The 17,987-nt window shown below is 38.7% G+C and overlaps 1 protein-coding gene across 1 annotated transcript in view; it reads right to left on the bottom strand.

Annotated features, from left to right (window-relative positions):
* Positions 1-15,904: 15,904 nt before the first annotated feature.
* COL6A6 (collagen type VI alpha 6 chain) overlaps positions 15,905-17,987 on the bottom strand; it is a 43,536-nt gene continuing 41,453 nt past the window's right edge. The window contains exon 32 of the mRNA XM_071560248.1: positions 15,905-16,336. Coding sequence (XP_071416349.1) covers positions 16,164-16,336 — 173 coding nt within the window. The 3' untranslated portion in view covers positions 15,905-16,163. The remainder of the gene's footprint in view (positions 16,337-17,987) is intronic.

The following is a 17,987-nucleotide window of genomic DNA, read 5'->3' as shown; positions in this document are numbered from 1 at the left end:
TGATGAATATACAGGATATGATAAAAAGTCACTCAAAAAACTGCACTGAGGATTTTCCATCCTATTAGAAGCCACTGGTCTGGGTGATGTTAGAACCTAAAGGCAATGGGAAAGCCTGCCTGCCTTCCCTCACGTCTGACAGGACAACTTTCAGGAGTTACTCCAACAACTCTTCTCTCCAGAACAAAGGCAGGATTTTTTGGTCCACTATCATATATACAGGGAATGTAATGACCAGAATATCATCTGTCTTGGCCAAAACCCCTGGAAAGCTTCCAAGTCATTTGGTCCCAGCTTTATTGATCCAAACTTTCACCCTTTCTTATGAACTTTTTCTCCTGACAAGCACTGCTTATCCTTATGGAGCGATCTGAAACAGCAAAACTAGTTCTTGTGTTCCCCGTCTGCCTCTGCCCTCTCACATCACGTGCTCTGCTGTAACAGAAGCAACCTGAAATGGACTTCCTCCCATTTTTACAAAAGAGAAAAAGTAAACTTCCTGTCTGCACAGAGGAAGCAGCAGCAGTGATCACTGGTACCTTGTGGTGATTTTGCAAGGTGAACAAATTTTGAAATTGTGCTGGATGCCAGAGTAAGTGAAACTTAACTAAACTACATAATCTTTTATAGTGGCATTTTAAAGCTATTTTTCTTTCAAATGCATTGGTTTTAGAAACAAGTGACACTTTTTTGGATGAAGACAATGAATGTTGTAAGGAATAAGCAAAATCTAGTGAATGTGAAAGGAGTGTCAGGTCAGATCCTGCTGGATTTGCTCTCCTGAGGAGGCCTGAGGCAAATGACCAAGAGCAGAGATACTCAGTAAGCTTCAGTTTCTCACCTGTTAACCTCTGAGCTGAGCATGGCACTGGAGGAAAGGAAAGGAATTCCATTTCAAGCAACTCATCTGCATTAGAAATCACTGGAATGGGACTAAATAGTTCAGTCTTACTGAGAATCACAGAATATCCTGAGTTGGAAGGGACCCACAAGGATCATTGAGTTCAACTCCTCATGCAGGGATCCCATGCAGGGATCAAACCCACGACCTTGGTGGTATTTAACACCTCACATCAACCAATTGAACTAATTACAGTTTCTCTTTGGGGTTTTCCACATGAGTTCCACTGTAGCTAATATAGTGCCTTGTCTCTTTGGAGACTATGCATGAAGAGGAAATCTTTTTCCCAGATAACATTATTTAATTACACAAGTCAGTATGAAAAGCTAATGGCCTAAATTACCTTGGACGTTGCTTCATGAGTTTCAGCTGCATGTTAGAGAAACACAACCCAATCAATTTTCAAGCAAGAGTTTTTCTTTATAATGTAGGGGAAAAAAGGAAGAAATACATCCTTAAAATTCATAAAATCCTTCCTATATAGCAGTATTATTATAATTTCTGCAATGTAACATATTATTTTTTGTGAGCATTAACAGAATCTAAATCAATAACTCCATTTTCTTAATGTAAAAATTTTCCATGTCCTTTTCCCCAAATTTTTTGTTTCATATATCCTTTCTCTCTTTTCTAATCAGGCAGAAAAATAATTTACTCTCAAGACAATATTTTTGTACATTGTTTTTACATTCTTTCACAGAAATACACCCCCACTCCACAACGTGTTTTTTAATGCCAAGTATATGTAACTAAATTTGGTCTTTTCTGTTTGGAATGAAATTACATGATTTCCTAGGACATTTATAATACACAAATCACATTTCCCTGTAGGGCCGCTTGTCAGTATTAAATGAACCACTACAGTTATGAACTCCTTTCTACCATTTTTTATTTACAGCAAATGCCAAGAGTATAACAACCTTTCAAAAACAAAACAGTAGAATAAGAAAAGTTAATCCATACCTTAGTGAACTTACAGGATATAGCAATTTATTTTGGAAACTAAGTCTACCTACAGTATTTCTACAAAATGCTCTATTAAGAGTAATGTGACAACTAATTAGTTTTAATTTTATTACTGAAAATATAAGAAAAAGGCAGAAAACACCTCAGAACAGGATTCGTATTTTCGTTACCTGCTTTGTGGGCACCACTAATTCACCCCAAACTTTACAAGAGAAACAGTTTGTTGGCTTGAGGACTTTGAAACCACCAGTGCTAAGGACCATCTACCTTAATAACATATCTAATACAGTTTTTGCAACAATAGATAGAATATGTTTGCAATGTGGGCCACAACACCCAGCTCAATATCCAGGATGGACCATGTCTTCCAGCCCCTAAGCCTTCCTCAGATCATTCTGTTTCACAGTTTCTCTTGTATAAAAACCCTGCATGATCTGTGTCAGTCACTCATGGGATGCCTTTTCACATCATGCCTTCCCTCCCTTATGCTACAAAAGCAAGGTGGAAGCAGCCCAGTTATCAGCCTCTCATCTGTTATCTTTAAAAGAACTGACAGAGAAAGGGAAATAAGGTCCCCAGAACAAAGCACATCAGGTGGCAAGTGCTACTCACATTCCTGAGAATCTGTTTTGTAAAGTGAATCTGCACTCACTCATAGCTAAAAGTAGAAAAACACACCTACCTATGAGAAGTTAATACATTCTGTATTTAAACACCCACCCACGGGTCTTCAGCAGGTGTTGGTGTCATGGTTTAATCCCAGCTGGCAACCACACCCCACACAGCTGTTGGCTCCCAGCCCCACAACAGGATGGGGGAGAATCAGGAGAGTAAAAGTGAGGAAACTCATGGGTTGTTATTACTGCACTATTACTAGGAGAGCTGTTCAGATTTTACAATGCATGTGACTTTTCCATAGCAAAACACATTTTATCTTGTAATTACTCCAGATATTATTATATCTAAAATCAGAAATTGCATTGAAGAAAATAATCTGCTGCATCATGAAGAAAATGTAATTTAGAAAATCACAGGCTATAGTAGGGAGCATAACTACAGTAATAATAGGATCGTTTATCTAGCACTCATGAAGGGAGGAGACTACAGACTCACCATTCCAGCCAAATTCAGTAGCACACAAGTTCTGTTATAATTTCTATAAATAACTGGTATCAGACCTATTTGGTCGTGGAACACACCAAATACTGACAGTAGTTAGAAAGAAATAAAGAAAAAACCCTCTCCAAGCAAAATGAAGGAGAGTAGTGTTGAAATCAGAACAAATAAAAAGGAGAAAGTTTTAAATCAATAGGTGTGATAAAATTATTTGGCAGCTCAACAAAAGCAGTGGAGGAATTGGTGGGAGTGAAGGTAAAACAGAATAGGTCAGAGAAGGGAGAAGGAAGACAATCTGCAGTGCTGGAACTGCAAGACAATTAGAATTATGAAAGGTCAGAGAAGGAAAATCCTGGCTGTATCTCCCAGGCTAGAAGGAAATAACAAAAAAAATATGCACAGGAACATAGAAAATAGGGGGAAATTGCAAGAAAGGAGCTCATGCTATTTTGATATTGCCAACAATACTCTTACCAATGGGGTTAAATCAAATACCACTGAAACCAAATGGTACAAGACTCTAAGAAGGCCTGTGAACCTTGATTGTAAATAGGTATTTGAGATATATAAATGATTTGAAGAAACTACACCCAGTTTTAAATGCTCTTTTCCAGTTCAGTTTCTGCTACCCACTCATGGATTATCAAACTGAAGCTCCAGTTCATAAACACCTGACTCAAGGCAGAATTTAACCTCTGTGAAGGGAACTTGGAATGTTTGTTTGAGTGGAGCCAAATACCACACAGGCACAGTAGGTTACAGCTATGAGATCTCTGCTAGGTCAGTTTGACAAATGAGCAACACCATTAATAACAGTAAAACTGGAGTAAGCAGTACTGGCCATCCCAGAAAGCTAAACAATGAGAAAAAGAAAGTTAAATTGAAAAATATGGCATCTGAAGAGTTTTTAAAATAAAAGCTGAAATCACGGTTGGAACATACACTGAAATTAGTTTCCCTAGTTTTACAGATTTTAAGACTTTCAGTGACTTAAGATGCACTACTGTCTTCCACTACTACATATGCTTGCTAAACAACTTTTGATTTCACTGGAGAATGGAGAGAAAGGAGAAGCAGGACCTGGGCCTGCCCCAAACATTGTAATTGGTGGGTTTCTACCAGAGTTTGGAGATATAAATATACTATTAACTGCAGAAGCTCACATTATTGGGCACAGTCACTTTCTAAGGAATTAGGATAGACAGACTAGGAAAAAATAATGCAAACCTACATCATGGTAACTGGAACCACTGGATACCAAGGCATTTGCCAATTCTAAGAAATTATATTACAGTAACTTTGGCAAAATCATCTAAACAACCAAACCAAATATTTTTGTGCTCTTAGCCCTAACACCATTTCTCAAGCACCTGCCTGCTGAGACCATAAATTCACAGGTATGCTGAACACAGAAGAAATGTGGTATTAATAAATCAGTGAAGAAGGCAAGTGATGATCCTCAAGTCTTACAGTGTCAAAACAAGACTGAACACTTACGTCTATTTGCTGATGTAGTTGATGAGTTCACATGGCTGTGGACAAGGACAAAAAGACATATTTGAGCACAGGACTACTTAGTGAGATGGTGCACGGTGTGTATTTTTAACATGGGCTTTTCCTGGGTATGTACAGAAAATAAGCCTCATACATTAAGACATTTACTCCCCTAAAAAAAAAAAAAAAGAAAAAAAAAGAGATTACAGTAATATTCTCTTCATCTCACTTTGCTCAGACATTTTACTAATTACAGAGAAAAAATTAATCAAAGCCAAGGGCTGATTGCATTACATATTTATATATAATTTATTTAATGTCTACTGTAATTTGGGGATATTGAAATTCTGCAATAGAAGAATCTATGTACATTTTTATTTCATTTAGAGTGAGAAAATACAAATATTTTCGTTTGGAAGGACAGACCACCAGTAGTTTGAGGAATTTCTGAACATGGCTGTTGCAATTCATTTCAGCTGTAATCCTATTTTTAAGTTGTAAGAAATTCGCAGTGTATCATTTCATATCCCACGAAGATGTAAGGGGAAAATACCAGCTTAGCATGAGCTGCAGACTTCTTAGCAGTGGTAATGAGAGGAAAATTAACCCAATGTGTCTTTTATACCGTGTTGAACGTGCAAAGCTGACAGTCAAAGAGGAAATAAATATTTCTAAAGTGAGTCTCTTTCACTTGAGGCTTAACATACACACCACAGGACTCCCACAATGGTACGGCTAAAGAGTTTGTGAGGAGCACATAATTGCAAAATTTACTGTGCTACTGACAAACAAAAGGTGCAGAAAACATTCTCCTTTGCATTAATTAAAAGGAGATGCTCAAAGTATGACTCAGGTACACTTTCCAAACATGCACAAAGTACACATTGAGATGGTGATTTCAGAAAATTACATTTACAGGTATACACCTGGACATTTGCAGAAGGAAGGAAATAATTTTATTTCTAATAGAAAATAAAAATTTTATGTCACTTCTATATTTTCTTTGAACACCACATACCTAACATGTTACTATTCATTTTTGTTAACTGTGTTATTCATCCAGTATGTTCAAAGTCCATTTAAAAGTACAATCCCTAAGACAGAACTAGCACATGCTCCAGCAGGGAGCAGCCAGCCCTTGTCAGCCCCTGTCAAAGCAGAGCACATCTGAAGTTACTATTCAGCCATGGAAAAGCTTGAGAGGAAGAGTGAGAAAGAAATAGACAAGCATTCAGAAAAATCAGGACAAAGAAGTTAATGGGGAATAAATGGGATCATCACACTGCTCTTAAACCAGCTAATTTCTTCTACAGCAGTTTTTTCTCTAAAATGCACAAAAGGAAAGTGAACTGGAACAGCAGGTAGGATATTCAGGGATGGCCATTGCTTCTGTTTAATGTGACATACACAGGGACAGAGCATGGTCAACATTAGCAGCCTTTGAAAATGAGAGACATAGTATTTAACAATCAATACAAGTGTGCAATCAGCACAAGGAGTATCCTATTAAAAATCTATTAAAAATATCAATGATGATGTACTTGTCATTCTGCCTCTATATATTTTTAGTCCACTGTCCCCTGCAATTCCCTTGTTTCCAGCTAGTTTCCAAGTTAATTGGAGAAACATGCAATTAAAAGGTGACAAGAGGCTCTTCTGATAAAAAATTCAAACTCCTTAAGATATTATGATAGCTTTTTCCTCCTTAAACACAGGGATATGAAACACAAAAATTAGTCATTAATTCATGCAAAAAACCCAGACCAAATCCACACAATGAGCAGCCAATGATCGTTTTTACTGGGGGGAAAAGAAAATAAGATGCTGCTGCTTAGCATGGCATCATAAGATAGCAAAAGATGTGTATCATTTTTCACACAAGTGAAAGCACTTCTCCCTCTCATCTGTCAAACTATCCTATTGGCTGTGGTGTATTCTCTCCAGGTAATACCTTCTATGGCAGAAGTGTGCTGCTTCCAAGACATGATTTATCTCCTTGTTTACTGAAGCACACACTGATTTCCCTGGAGAACAGTGAAGAACTGACAGTTCAATTTATTTAGCAGAACTTCTAATTGCTCCCTAATTGCTGTGTAAGTAAAAATATTGGAGAAAATATTATCAGGCAATTTCTGTGCACAGAACATTGAAAATGGCCATTGAAGCAACCAGAAAAAGCCTCTGTCAGATTTTCTACATCTGTGAGGGAATGTGTATGAGTCACCAAACTACAGGAACATGAGGCACTCCTTCCTCTTCCTTTCTCCATATATAAATGCCCATTTACCAAAGAGATTTGGGTCAGACATCCGGCACAAAACCTGTCCACCAGGTCTCCAAGCCCTGATGTTCAGCAGAGTGACTCAGTGGCTCTGGTTTTGGTGCAGCGATAGCTCTGCATCCACAGACAGTATAAATGTTAACTGGACATTTTAGCTGAAGCCAAAAGTGTAACACCAATTTCACAGCTCTGTCCTATTTACTCAGTTTTCATTGTTTTCAGAACTGGTTGAGGCACCAAACTTCACATTCAGCTTGGGAAAAAGTTTCAGTCTTTTGTCTGGCCAAATTATTCCACTGGATTGTGAAAATAAGTCTATTTACTCTGCTTTTGAATTAAACTCATGTCATACAGAATAGTTGACAATGCACAGGAGGCTGTATGAAGTGTGAGCATGAACAATGAAAAGGTTAATATCCACCTAACAAAATATTCATACCATCACTGCTCTTGAAAGCAAGACCTTACAAACACCTCTGTGCTACAGCACTTGGAACAAGAGTTACACCCAGAAAGGAGACTAAGGAGCAAAGGCAGAAAACATCTCTAAGACAGGTTTTTGCTAATGGAAGAACTAGAATTCCCACAAACTAGAATTAAGATAATTGTTAGAGTAATAACATCAATTCATGCTTGATAGTTTCTGCATGACCAAACCTGTGACCTTTGTTCTTGTTTTCTGTCTTGGCTTACTATAATAAAACTGTCAAGTCCTTCGTTAATAGCGTGTTACAGATAATGACATCAATGTATTAGGTATAATTGCAGAATATATCACAGCTTGTAAAAAGTACTGATGCAGGAGAAGTGCCTTACACTATCACTTTTTTTCTGCATTATTTCTAGGGAGGTGGCATTGTTAAAAATCTAATATTTTATAGGTAATAATTCAGTTTTATGGATTTTTTTATTTTCAATTTCTTTTTTCTCTTAGCAATAGGTATCTCACTTTCTGGTCAAATCCATGTACTGACAAGAAACTTAGAAAATCAGTGTTATGAAAAAACATTTAAACCTCAATCCTCAGCTAGTTGCACATCCAATACCTTACAATTAAATAACATGGTATGCTTTCAGTATATTACTGGAAGACCCTTATGTCCTGGTGACCTAACAGGCAGTAACATGTTGGGATTCATTGTACTGAAAAGGTCTGTGCTTTTCTTTACATCTTCCTGCTATGTATAACATATTTTATTGCATTTACAGATGCCAACGAAGATTCCAGAGGATCTCTCTAACCAGTGTGATTTGAATGCTGAACACTGTAGAAATTTTATATGTCTAACAATACTTACATGCAAGCTATAAATACCTAAAATTTGCAGTTTTATTTGTGCATTATTTGAAACACACTCCTTCAGATGTTCAATGTAATAGCAGGAAGCATACACATACAATTTTCTTTCCCAGTTTCTCTCCCAGGAAAACCAGAAATCTGGGGGTTCTTGGGCAGGGAGCAATACAGAAACAGACACTGTGCTCTGTGTTTTTTTTCATGTTCTGTTGTTGTTGTTGGAATTTTTGGGGTTTTTTACAAAAGAATAAATTCAAACTACCTATTGCTGTATCACTGAAAGACATATGCTAACACACATTTCATGTTTTGAATGTAATAGTGCCTTACCTGTGAATAGCCAGAGTTCCCTGAGTCGCAATCAGCTCTGTGCCTCCTTGGGCATCTGTATAGGGACAGAAGGGGTAAGAGAATTTTCTCTGGAAGTGAGATACCAAGAAGTTACTTGAGTTATTGTTTTCCACACTTGAAACAGGTATCCAGTGGCTGCTTCCTTAAAGCTCAGATTGTTGATGCACAGACGTGTGTGGTGTTTACCCCTGAGCCTGCCATCCTAATAGCAGGCATTGAATTGCTGAGACTGAGCTGTAAGTGATCACCTGATCACAGGGCTGCTCCACGATTTATAAAAGACAAGCTGTCTGATATTGGCAACACAGATAATAAAAAACCCTCTTGCCTCTTCTATGGGACCCTGCCATGGTACTACAGAGGTAGGAAGCTTCAAATCTATCTTTAACCAAATAAAATTAGTCATATGCAGAAATTACTTGATCTCTCAATAAATCTGAGAAAATCACCACCTAGAACATGCTAAAGTATAAATCTAATTATTCTTCAAATTCTCTTTTAAATAGAAACATCCTACAGGCAACTATTTTCAAAAATACCCACTGGCTATTCATCAGTAGTTTTCTCTTTTACAGAAGAGCAAAAAACATTGTAAGTCCTATAGTATCTCTCATGATAGGAATTCAAACAACAAAAAAGTGCTTCATACTATAAGGGCTATGCCTTGTGCTTGAGAGTTTATTAAAGACATTTCTCACAGGGACAGTTTCATGAAATAGCCATACTATTGTTCTTAAATTCAAACTCTGACCAATAAAAAATGACAAAATGTTACCAACATCCAATGTCACCCTTTTCTTCTTTCTTTCCAGCAATCTGGGAGATCTCTTAAAGACAAATATGGCATATTATTTCATTTTTATGACTCAGTAACTTTGAGGTCAAGAAGACAAAAGAAGGAAAATTATGTACCTCTTCTCCTCTAATTCTATCACTCCCATTTTCCTTATTGTCCCTGAAATAATAAAAATGTACATGAATTTTTCACATAAACAACAAGCCAACCAGAAATAACAAACAAACAAAAAACTGAAGGAAAATAAAACCAACAAAAATCCCTGAACACAGGAATTAATGTTTGAAGTTTAATTTCTTGCATATTTCCTAGGCGCAACCACAAACTGGGCACTGCAGCAGACACCTGCAATGCAGCCTAAAAAATGTAACATTGAAATTAACATTCACTGACATCTTGGAAAAACTCTCAAAATCTTCATTTACTGAAGGACAAAGCCCTAAAAATACTGCATTCACAAATTCAGACTGTCTAAAGTAATACTGTACCATTTTCCCAACAAATCTTTGAAGTCCCTGAAAAGAAGAAAGATTACAAAAGTTAGAAAAACATGTAATAAAAACATTGAAGAATTATTCTAAATTACAATTAAACAGTATTTTCAGAATTCTTCTTTAAATCTCTTTTACCTGGACATCCCATGTTGTCTTGTCTTCCTTGTGGTCCCAGTGATCATCTTGGGCTCTGAAAGAAAAAGAGGAATCTAGTAGTTTAAATTCATTATATTTACACAAGACAGCAGCTAATTTATCTGTTAGAGGGATCTGGTCCCGCAGTCCCAGAAAGTCTTCTCAAGAACTGTGATCCAACTACAGTCTGTGATTGACTGCACATTAAACAGGTTGCAACAGAGAAATGTGCAACTGCAAGATCCTCATTATTCACTGACCTCCCTTTGAAAGATCAAAGATATCAGCAGTATCTTAGTAAATGTGAAAATATTTTAAAGCTCTCCTGTAATTTTTCATTATTTTACCTGTATGTATTGTTCAGTTAATATTCACATTACTCTCACAATCCAAAGTCTACAGCTACAATTTTGACAAACTTGTCTCCTGTAATAAAGTATCACTATACTAGTGTATCTTAAATTTGAAACTACGTACAACTGCAGAAACCTCACAGAGGAGAGCAAGTATTTGTGTGGCTGGTTCACAGGAGGTCCACGGAAAGTTTCTGCTTGCATGGTATGATGAAAGCAAAGCACATACGATGTGATGATGTCAGTACACATTTTCAGGTCTGGTTTTGGAGTACTACATCTTATTACCTCCCATATGAAATCTCACGCCTCAAACTTGTCCTGTTGCCATCCCAACTCAGCTTCAGCTACGGCATATGAAATTTTCTTTAAGCTCTCAAGCTACTGGTCAACACTTAAGGCAAAAATGGTGGGGAAAGATTTTTTTCCCATTAAGAATTGTATTAAAAAGAGATAATAAAAGACCAATATTCTGGGGAACAGATGTGTGTATCTCAAAGAGAATGCAGAACAAAGCCAGTCATATCTTTAACTCAAGGCAGAGTCCTCTCAGCATCCTCTCAGGGATGTGAGAAGCATGGCTCAGTCAGAAGGTTGAAGATGCTGGTTTTTAACCATGCATGTGTGTCAGGAAGAGCCAGCTCTGTTGAAGCACAGATGCATACTGCTGTCTTTTCTATTCAGGGGAAAGTTGAAAGTGCTTAACTAGCCACCTACTAATCAAACGGTTACTACTTTAAAAAATGTGTTTTTAACTGCTATCAACCCTTAATGAATGGGCATGTTTGTGACTTCAGGAAGGCTGGGTATCTTATATTGATATACCGCTATTTTCCATTAAAGATTTTCATACAGTTTTTTTAAGTAATCTGCTGTGAAAAACTTTTTACGAAATATTAAGAGATGATTCGAGTTCCACCAATTTTAGTGGGAGCAAGACTGCATTCTGAGGTTTGGTTTATGTGACATTATTTTAGCTGAGAAGAAGAATCTGTTCTTATGAGTCTACTGATGACAGAAGACTTGCTGCAACAATTAATTTCTTTTTCAGGATTATTAATATGCTATTTACTAAACATGCATGTATAAAAACATATGTATGTGTATACCAGTGATTAGGAAACATTTGTCAGTGTAAACTACTGCAATGCAATATTTCTGGGCATGAAGCCAGCAGGTCTTTTAAAACCCCAGCAAGGTTACGGCCAAGTACTTGAATTCCACACGAGCCCAGGCTCTGCTGGTCTGGCTGGCTGCTGCATCCAGTACAAATACTGGGGGTTCAGGTGGGCACAGCTGAGACAGGGAGGCAGGACCAGAGTAGCAACAGGATAATTGCAACAGGGTCTTCACCACTGGAAAATCTTTTTTGCCAGTGCTGGCAGACCTGAATTACCTACAGTTGGCTCTTGATGGCCCTTCAGACATGCCCTTTCTTGAGGCTGTGGCTGCTAGAACTGCCTTGCCTTGGGAATTCTGTGGCAACTCAAAGACGTCTTATCACTGAAAGTGTAAAGATAAGAAAATCTCAGAACTTAAAGTTGTGGATGAAATTAGCTAAGAAAACTAATTAAAGAAGAGGAATTACATGGTATTTCCCCCTTAGATTGCTCCAGAGAACACTTGGTGTTTTCCTTCTCATCCCTGTTACCATAAAGCCTTGTCCTCCCTTGCTGTAGATCTAAGTTAATTGGTTTTTCATGTCTTCTCAGCTATTTCTACAGGCTGACAGTAAATATCTGGAAAGGTTTAATACACAGCTTCTATCTAATAAATGTTTTCATTCAAAAAAACCCATCAAACTCTTCCTGTTTTTCACCATCAAACGCTGTATTTCTCAAATGAAATTGAGATGATCTCTCAATAGCCACACTTTAGAGTCAGCAATAAGATTTTAAATTTTTATTTATTTACTGATTTTTCAAAAAGCAGGGAATGGGATCTGGAAGTAATTAATCCTAGATTTTCCTTAAGATCATAAAAACTGCTGACAGACATTCCTGGGGCAAGAAACATGCATTCATGCAGAAGGAAAGCTGTCTGGGCAGAAATGGGTCATACAAAATGCTTCACTACACTACTTGACTTCAGAAAGCAATGGATGTATGTGGCAAAGGTGTCTATTTTACAGCAGGTGCACAGAGGTTTGATGTGAGTTGGACTCTGGCTCGCTGCCTCCAAAGTCATTGGGATCTTTCCTTTGGTTTCAGGTGAGAGACACAGTGATGCACACCTGCTAACAGACTGTCCTGCAGAGTTACAGGAGATAAGCACTGCCAAGGGGCTGCCAACAAACTCGCTATATAGGTTCAGAGACTGTTTGGATCCTTCCTTCTCTCTTCTGTCTCATGAGAAAGAGCAGGTCCCAAGGGCAGAGAGCTTACCATGCAGAAAAGAGCGCAAAGATCAGTCTGGGAAGGTAAAACAGACAGTTTGGGAATGTTGACCTTGCACAAAGTAAAGGTGATACCAGTGAGCAGAAGGTGACACCTGGATAAATTTGAACCTGCAGAGAAGCCTCCTTTGAATCAAGACCCTAGTATGGTGTTACTCTATCAAATCAGCTTCTCAGTTGATGAAACCTCTTGGATTTGTCATTGATGGATAGCCTGATACATTAGCACCATCTTCAGGTGCTTGGACAGTGCCTTCACCTGCCTGGCCTGACTATAATTATCCAAATTATAATTTACAAAACTATCACTGACTAATCACTGACTGCTACCAGATACCCACAGTGACACAGGCTTTGCTCAGAAATTTGGCCTAGCTTGAGGGGAAGAGGAGAGACAGGCAAGAATGGCTGCTGATAACTGTAACACAGCAAATATAACTTGCAGCCCTTGGAGTACTGCACACTGAAGCAGGTGGATGCCCAAGGGAGGCTGTAGCCCTGTGGGAAGCCCATGCTGGAGCAGGCTCCTGGCAGCACCTGTGGTCCCATGGTGGAGAAGGAAGTCCATGCTGAAGCAGGTTTGCTGGCAGGACTTGTGGCTCTGTAGGGGTCCCACGCTGGAGCAGCCTGTTCCCAAAGGACTGCACCCTGTGTGAGGGAACCCACACTGGAGCAGGGAAAAAGTATGAGTCCCTCCTCTGAAAAGGAGGGAGCAGCAGAGACAATGTGGGATGAATGGACGAAAACCACCATTCCCTGTCATCCTGTGCTGCTCGGGGAGAGGAGGAGATAGAGAACTCAAGAGTAAAGTTAAACCTGAAAAGAAGGGATGAGGAAAAGGAGTTTTAAGAGGTGGTTTTAATTTTCATTATCCTAAGCTGATTTGGTTGGTAACAAATTCCATTGATTTCCCCAAATCAAGCCAGTTTTGCCTCTGACAGTAATTACCGAGGGATCTCTCCCTGTCCTTATCTTGACCCAGGAGCCTTTCCTTCTATTTTCTCTCCCACGTTCAGCTGAGGAGGGGAGTGAAAGAGTGGCTTCAATGGGCACGTGGCATCCAGCCATGGTCAACCCACTGCCTGTAGAAGTGGAGAATGTGCTGGAGCTGGTGTTGGCTGGGGTAGAGTTAATTTTCTTTACAATAGCTGGCATGGGGATCTATTTTGGGATTGTGCTGGAAAAAGGTTTGATAATTCAGGGTTGTTTTCATTATTGCTGAGCAGTGCTTGTACAGAGTCTAGGCCTTTTGTCTCTCATTCCACCACACCATCAAGAAAGCTGAAGGGGCACAAGAAGTTGGGCAGGCACAGATGGGATGATGACCCCCACTGACTCAAGGGATATTTCACACCACATGGCATCTAAAGCTGGGGAAGAACAAGGAGTAGATGTTTGGAGCGATGATGTTTATCTTTCCAAGCAACCATTATGTGTGATGTAGCCCTGCTTTCCTGGGAACAGCTGAGCACATGCCTGCCAATGTGACATGATGACTGAGTTCTTTGTTTCCTTGCATGCACAGCTCTTGCTTTACCTATTAAACTGTCCTTGTCTCAACGCTTGAGTTTTCTCCCTTTTACTCTTTCGATCATCTTCCCTGGCTGCATGGGCCATAGTTGCCATCTGGGATTAAACCACAATGGTCCTTTCCAGCTGCTGGGACTAGCATAGAATGGGTTTGCCTTTGTCTGAGGTAGGAATAACCCAGACAGCTTTCCTCAGCACATTTTTAATATGCAATACAGGAATTCTGTCCCCTTCCACAGTATCTAAAAGTTTTGATTCATCAGGGCCAGTCCAATTGGCAGATACCCTAGTATTGACTAACCATGTGGCCTTTGCTAAATGTGTGAAGGTCCCACCACCCATTGCTCTCAGTGCAGTCTTTAGCAGTCTGTTACATTGTTTGATCTTTCCAGAGACTGGTGCACGATAAGGAATGTGATACACCCACTCAAATGCCATGTTCTTTGGCCCAAGTGTCTAGGAGGCTGTTTTGGAAATGAGTTCTGTTGTTTCTGTTTGCAGTACCATGTGACCTTAAGACTTGCTTCTCAGTGCCCTGGAGAGGGTTCCAGGCAGTGGCACGGGGCACAGGACATGTTTCCAGCCCTCTGGTGGTTGCTTCCACCATCATTAGCACACAGCAATGGGTTTGGGGAGTGTGATACAGTCAATCTTCCAGGCCTCTCCATACTCCTATTTCAGCCATTGTCCTCCATGCCAGAGAGGATGTACCCACCTGGCTTGCTTACTTGCAGTGTTTGTTTCACACCCACAGATAACTTGTGGGAAAGCGTCTGTGGTTAAGTCCATTCCTCAGTCACAAGCCTACCTACTAGTTACATCTCTGGATGACCAAAGTGTCATGGGCCCACCAACCTAGAAATAATTCGCCCTTATGTTGCCAATCCAAAACCAGCGGAGCCACTTCAGTCCTCGCAGCCTGATCCCCCTGTTGGTTGTTCTGATGTTCTTCAGTGGCCCAGCTCTTGGGCTCTTGACAAGCATTTACACAATACCTTCACAACCTGGAATCTATATGATTTTTACAGCACTTCTTCCAGTTTAATTTTTTCTTTTTTTTCTTCAAACAAGCATAAAAAAGCTGCTGCTAGATCTCATCTTGTATCTTGTTGTAAATGAAAACAGAGAAGACCAGGTGAGAACAGCCACATCTGCAGAGCGGTCCAAAGAGCGACAAAGGTAAATGCACCCTGATTTCTACAGACATAAAATGAACAACAGCAAAGGTTGGGTAGGTCAGCAGAATGTGAAAGGTCAGCTAAGTCCCACCCTCCTGCACAGCACTACTTTATCATCTTTAATCAGAAGATGCCATGAGAATCTCTTCTTTCACTCAGGAGCAACCATGAAAATCTACTGTTCAAAAAGAAATGTATTTTTTTAATATCTGGTGACAAGGAAAGGGGATCAACGCTTATTGACAAATGAGATGCCACACTGTGAGAACAGGATTACGCTTATTTCAGGTGCAGAAGAATAGTATTTGAAAATGATTGATTTTATTCACATGATGTATTATTTTGAAAAAAATTTAAGAAACCAATAATGACTCCGTGGTAGAAAATCCTTTAAATCAAAGCAAAGTAAGTCCTAGAAAGTCTGTCATTTGAGATCTAAATGCTTTTTGGTATTTTCCATAAACAGGGTAAATGTAAGCAAACACATCAAAGCATTTTGACATTAGTGTCTTGCATCCAAAGTTATTTCACAAAAATCTCTAAGGTATTGTTTTATTTTATGGAGTATATTTAGAAAGTGCACATTTTCATGTTTATGGAAGAAAGTCAAGCTTTAATACTTTTATGCCTTTTAAACAATATGCTGTTGGCTAACAGAAATTTCTCAGTACTCAGTATGTTATGTCAGATCAACAGAGCAATAGCTTAAATTCTATTTTCACAATTAAGTTGCCAGGTAATGACTTTACAGTCAGATACTTCTTTCAACTGAAATGTGGGAGCCAAGTGGCTATGTTAAGACTTCTCTTTGAATCTCTTTTCTGCATCGTCTTGATAGTCTAACTGAAGAATTAAAGGAATTTAAGTGTCTCTGTGCTATGAAGACTCCATACACAAGACTCCACATTCTTCTTGTGTTTCAAATCTATTTCTATTGCCTCCACAGCCCCCATACCAGAACTGACCACACTTCCTCTGCTCTTTGTCGTAGTACCACTTCAAAACGTAATTCTGACATTCTCCACTATCTTGAACAAGATCACACGTATCTGGAATAGGGAAATAAGAGAGAGATTTAATGAAAGAAAGGTCAGCCCTTCTTAGCACTTTAAATTCAGGGAAAAGTAACATTCAGTGCGAACTGTCAGAAGAAGTAGCCAGTGTTCAAGGTCTTCAGAAGATTCTCTAAGTATTCATCTACAAACCCACAGTGCCAGTGTGGTTTGAAGACCGTCGTCTTACGGTTGCTTTAACCAGCAAGAATGTCTGAGAGATTTTCAGTGGCATAAACAGAAGGAATGCTAAAAGGTTTTTAGTCTTCTGACATAGACTTTTTGTCTATGATTGTAAAATGACTATACCTGGTCCACAGGACTAAGTAAGTAAACCTTTTAATAGTTTTTCTCTTCTTTATTCCAACTTGTTATACTGGTATCCATCAATAAAATTTCATAAACAAACATACATGGGTTGTTAAACTATGCAGGATAGTTTCTTAGCCAAATCCAATAATAATATAGATTTAAATTGCATAAACTGGCAAAGTAGGTGAGAGTAGCATACTGTGTAGCAATTCAGTAAGAACAGATCTAATCATCTTTCACCAATGTAAATTCAGTTACTCGAAAGACAGAAGGGCAGCCCTAGACTTTGATGCCTGTACAAAATTGAAGCAGAAGAACCAAGAAGTAAAGCAAAATACAGATAAAACCACCCAGCTTAAAGATTTAAAATGACACAAACTTCTCCTAATCAACTGAAAAGCAATAATCTCAACCAATAGATCAGTACAAAGTGTCTCTCTCACGAAACAAGTTCATGTTTTTAGAAGTAAACTGTCGAATCACTAATTAGAACACAGGATTGGGAAAGGCAGTTCATATATCTCCTGCAAGTCTCTTTGGTCACTTCTCACATCAGTGCAATGACCCTGACTACTTTCTCAAAGGAAATACTTTATTTGTACAGTATAAACAGTAATGTATCTTCCTGTTATTGAATTTCCTGTGTGACCACAGAGTTCATGAACTGGTTAATAAGAGATTAACAAGAGTGTACACATGCAGTTAGGCAAGGGGACCAACTGCTTTGGTGATCAGTAAGTCTGTCATGCACTGTGGTTGTACGGCACTCTAGTTCTGAAGATCCAATACTAAAACAGTATTGCAAAGGCATTGGTCCTCTCTCATCAGGGATGGGGCTACCAGACATTCCAGAATAATTTCTGAGTATAGAGGGATGAAAAACAAAGGGATGGCAGCTGTAGCAACAAGCTACCACACCCAAAACTGTGCAAACACCTTTTCATTTTTTTCACATAAATTCTCTCTAATTGTAGTTTAAACAATAAAAACACTCAATAGTGTTAAAAGAATGTAATCTCACAATCAGCTTCCCATAGCTGTGTCAAATGTCAAATCAGCAAAGTAAAGGGCATAATTAGGAAGCAAAGTTAAAAACATGAAGAACAGGTATTTTGAGACCTCTGCTGAGGGATTCTGTTCTTCCTACAGGAACAGACTGTATCAGAGATATGTTTAGTTCCTCCATGTTGAGCTAAGTTAGTACTGGGAGTAATTCAGGAATTACAGTGCAATTTGGGATTTAAAATTATCATCTGTTTTAGTAAGGGAGATTAGAATTTTATGTTTATAGAATTATCACAAAAATTACAAATCAAAACTGAAGTCTAATGATACC

Source organism: Pithys albifrons, chromosome 7, assembly GCF_047495875.1.
Source record: "Pithys albifrons albifrons isolate INPA30051 chromosome 7, PitAlb_v1, whole genome shotgun sequence".
In the NCBI taxonomy this organism is placed as follows: Eukaryota; Metazoa; Chordata; class Aves; order Passeriformes; family Thamnophilidae; genus Pithys; species Pithys albifrons.
Note: the sequence above shows the minus strand (reverse complement) of the source record. Positions and strands in the feature narration are given on the sequence as shown.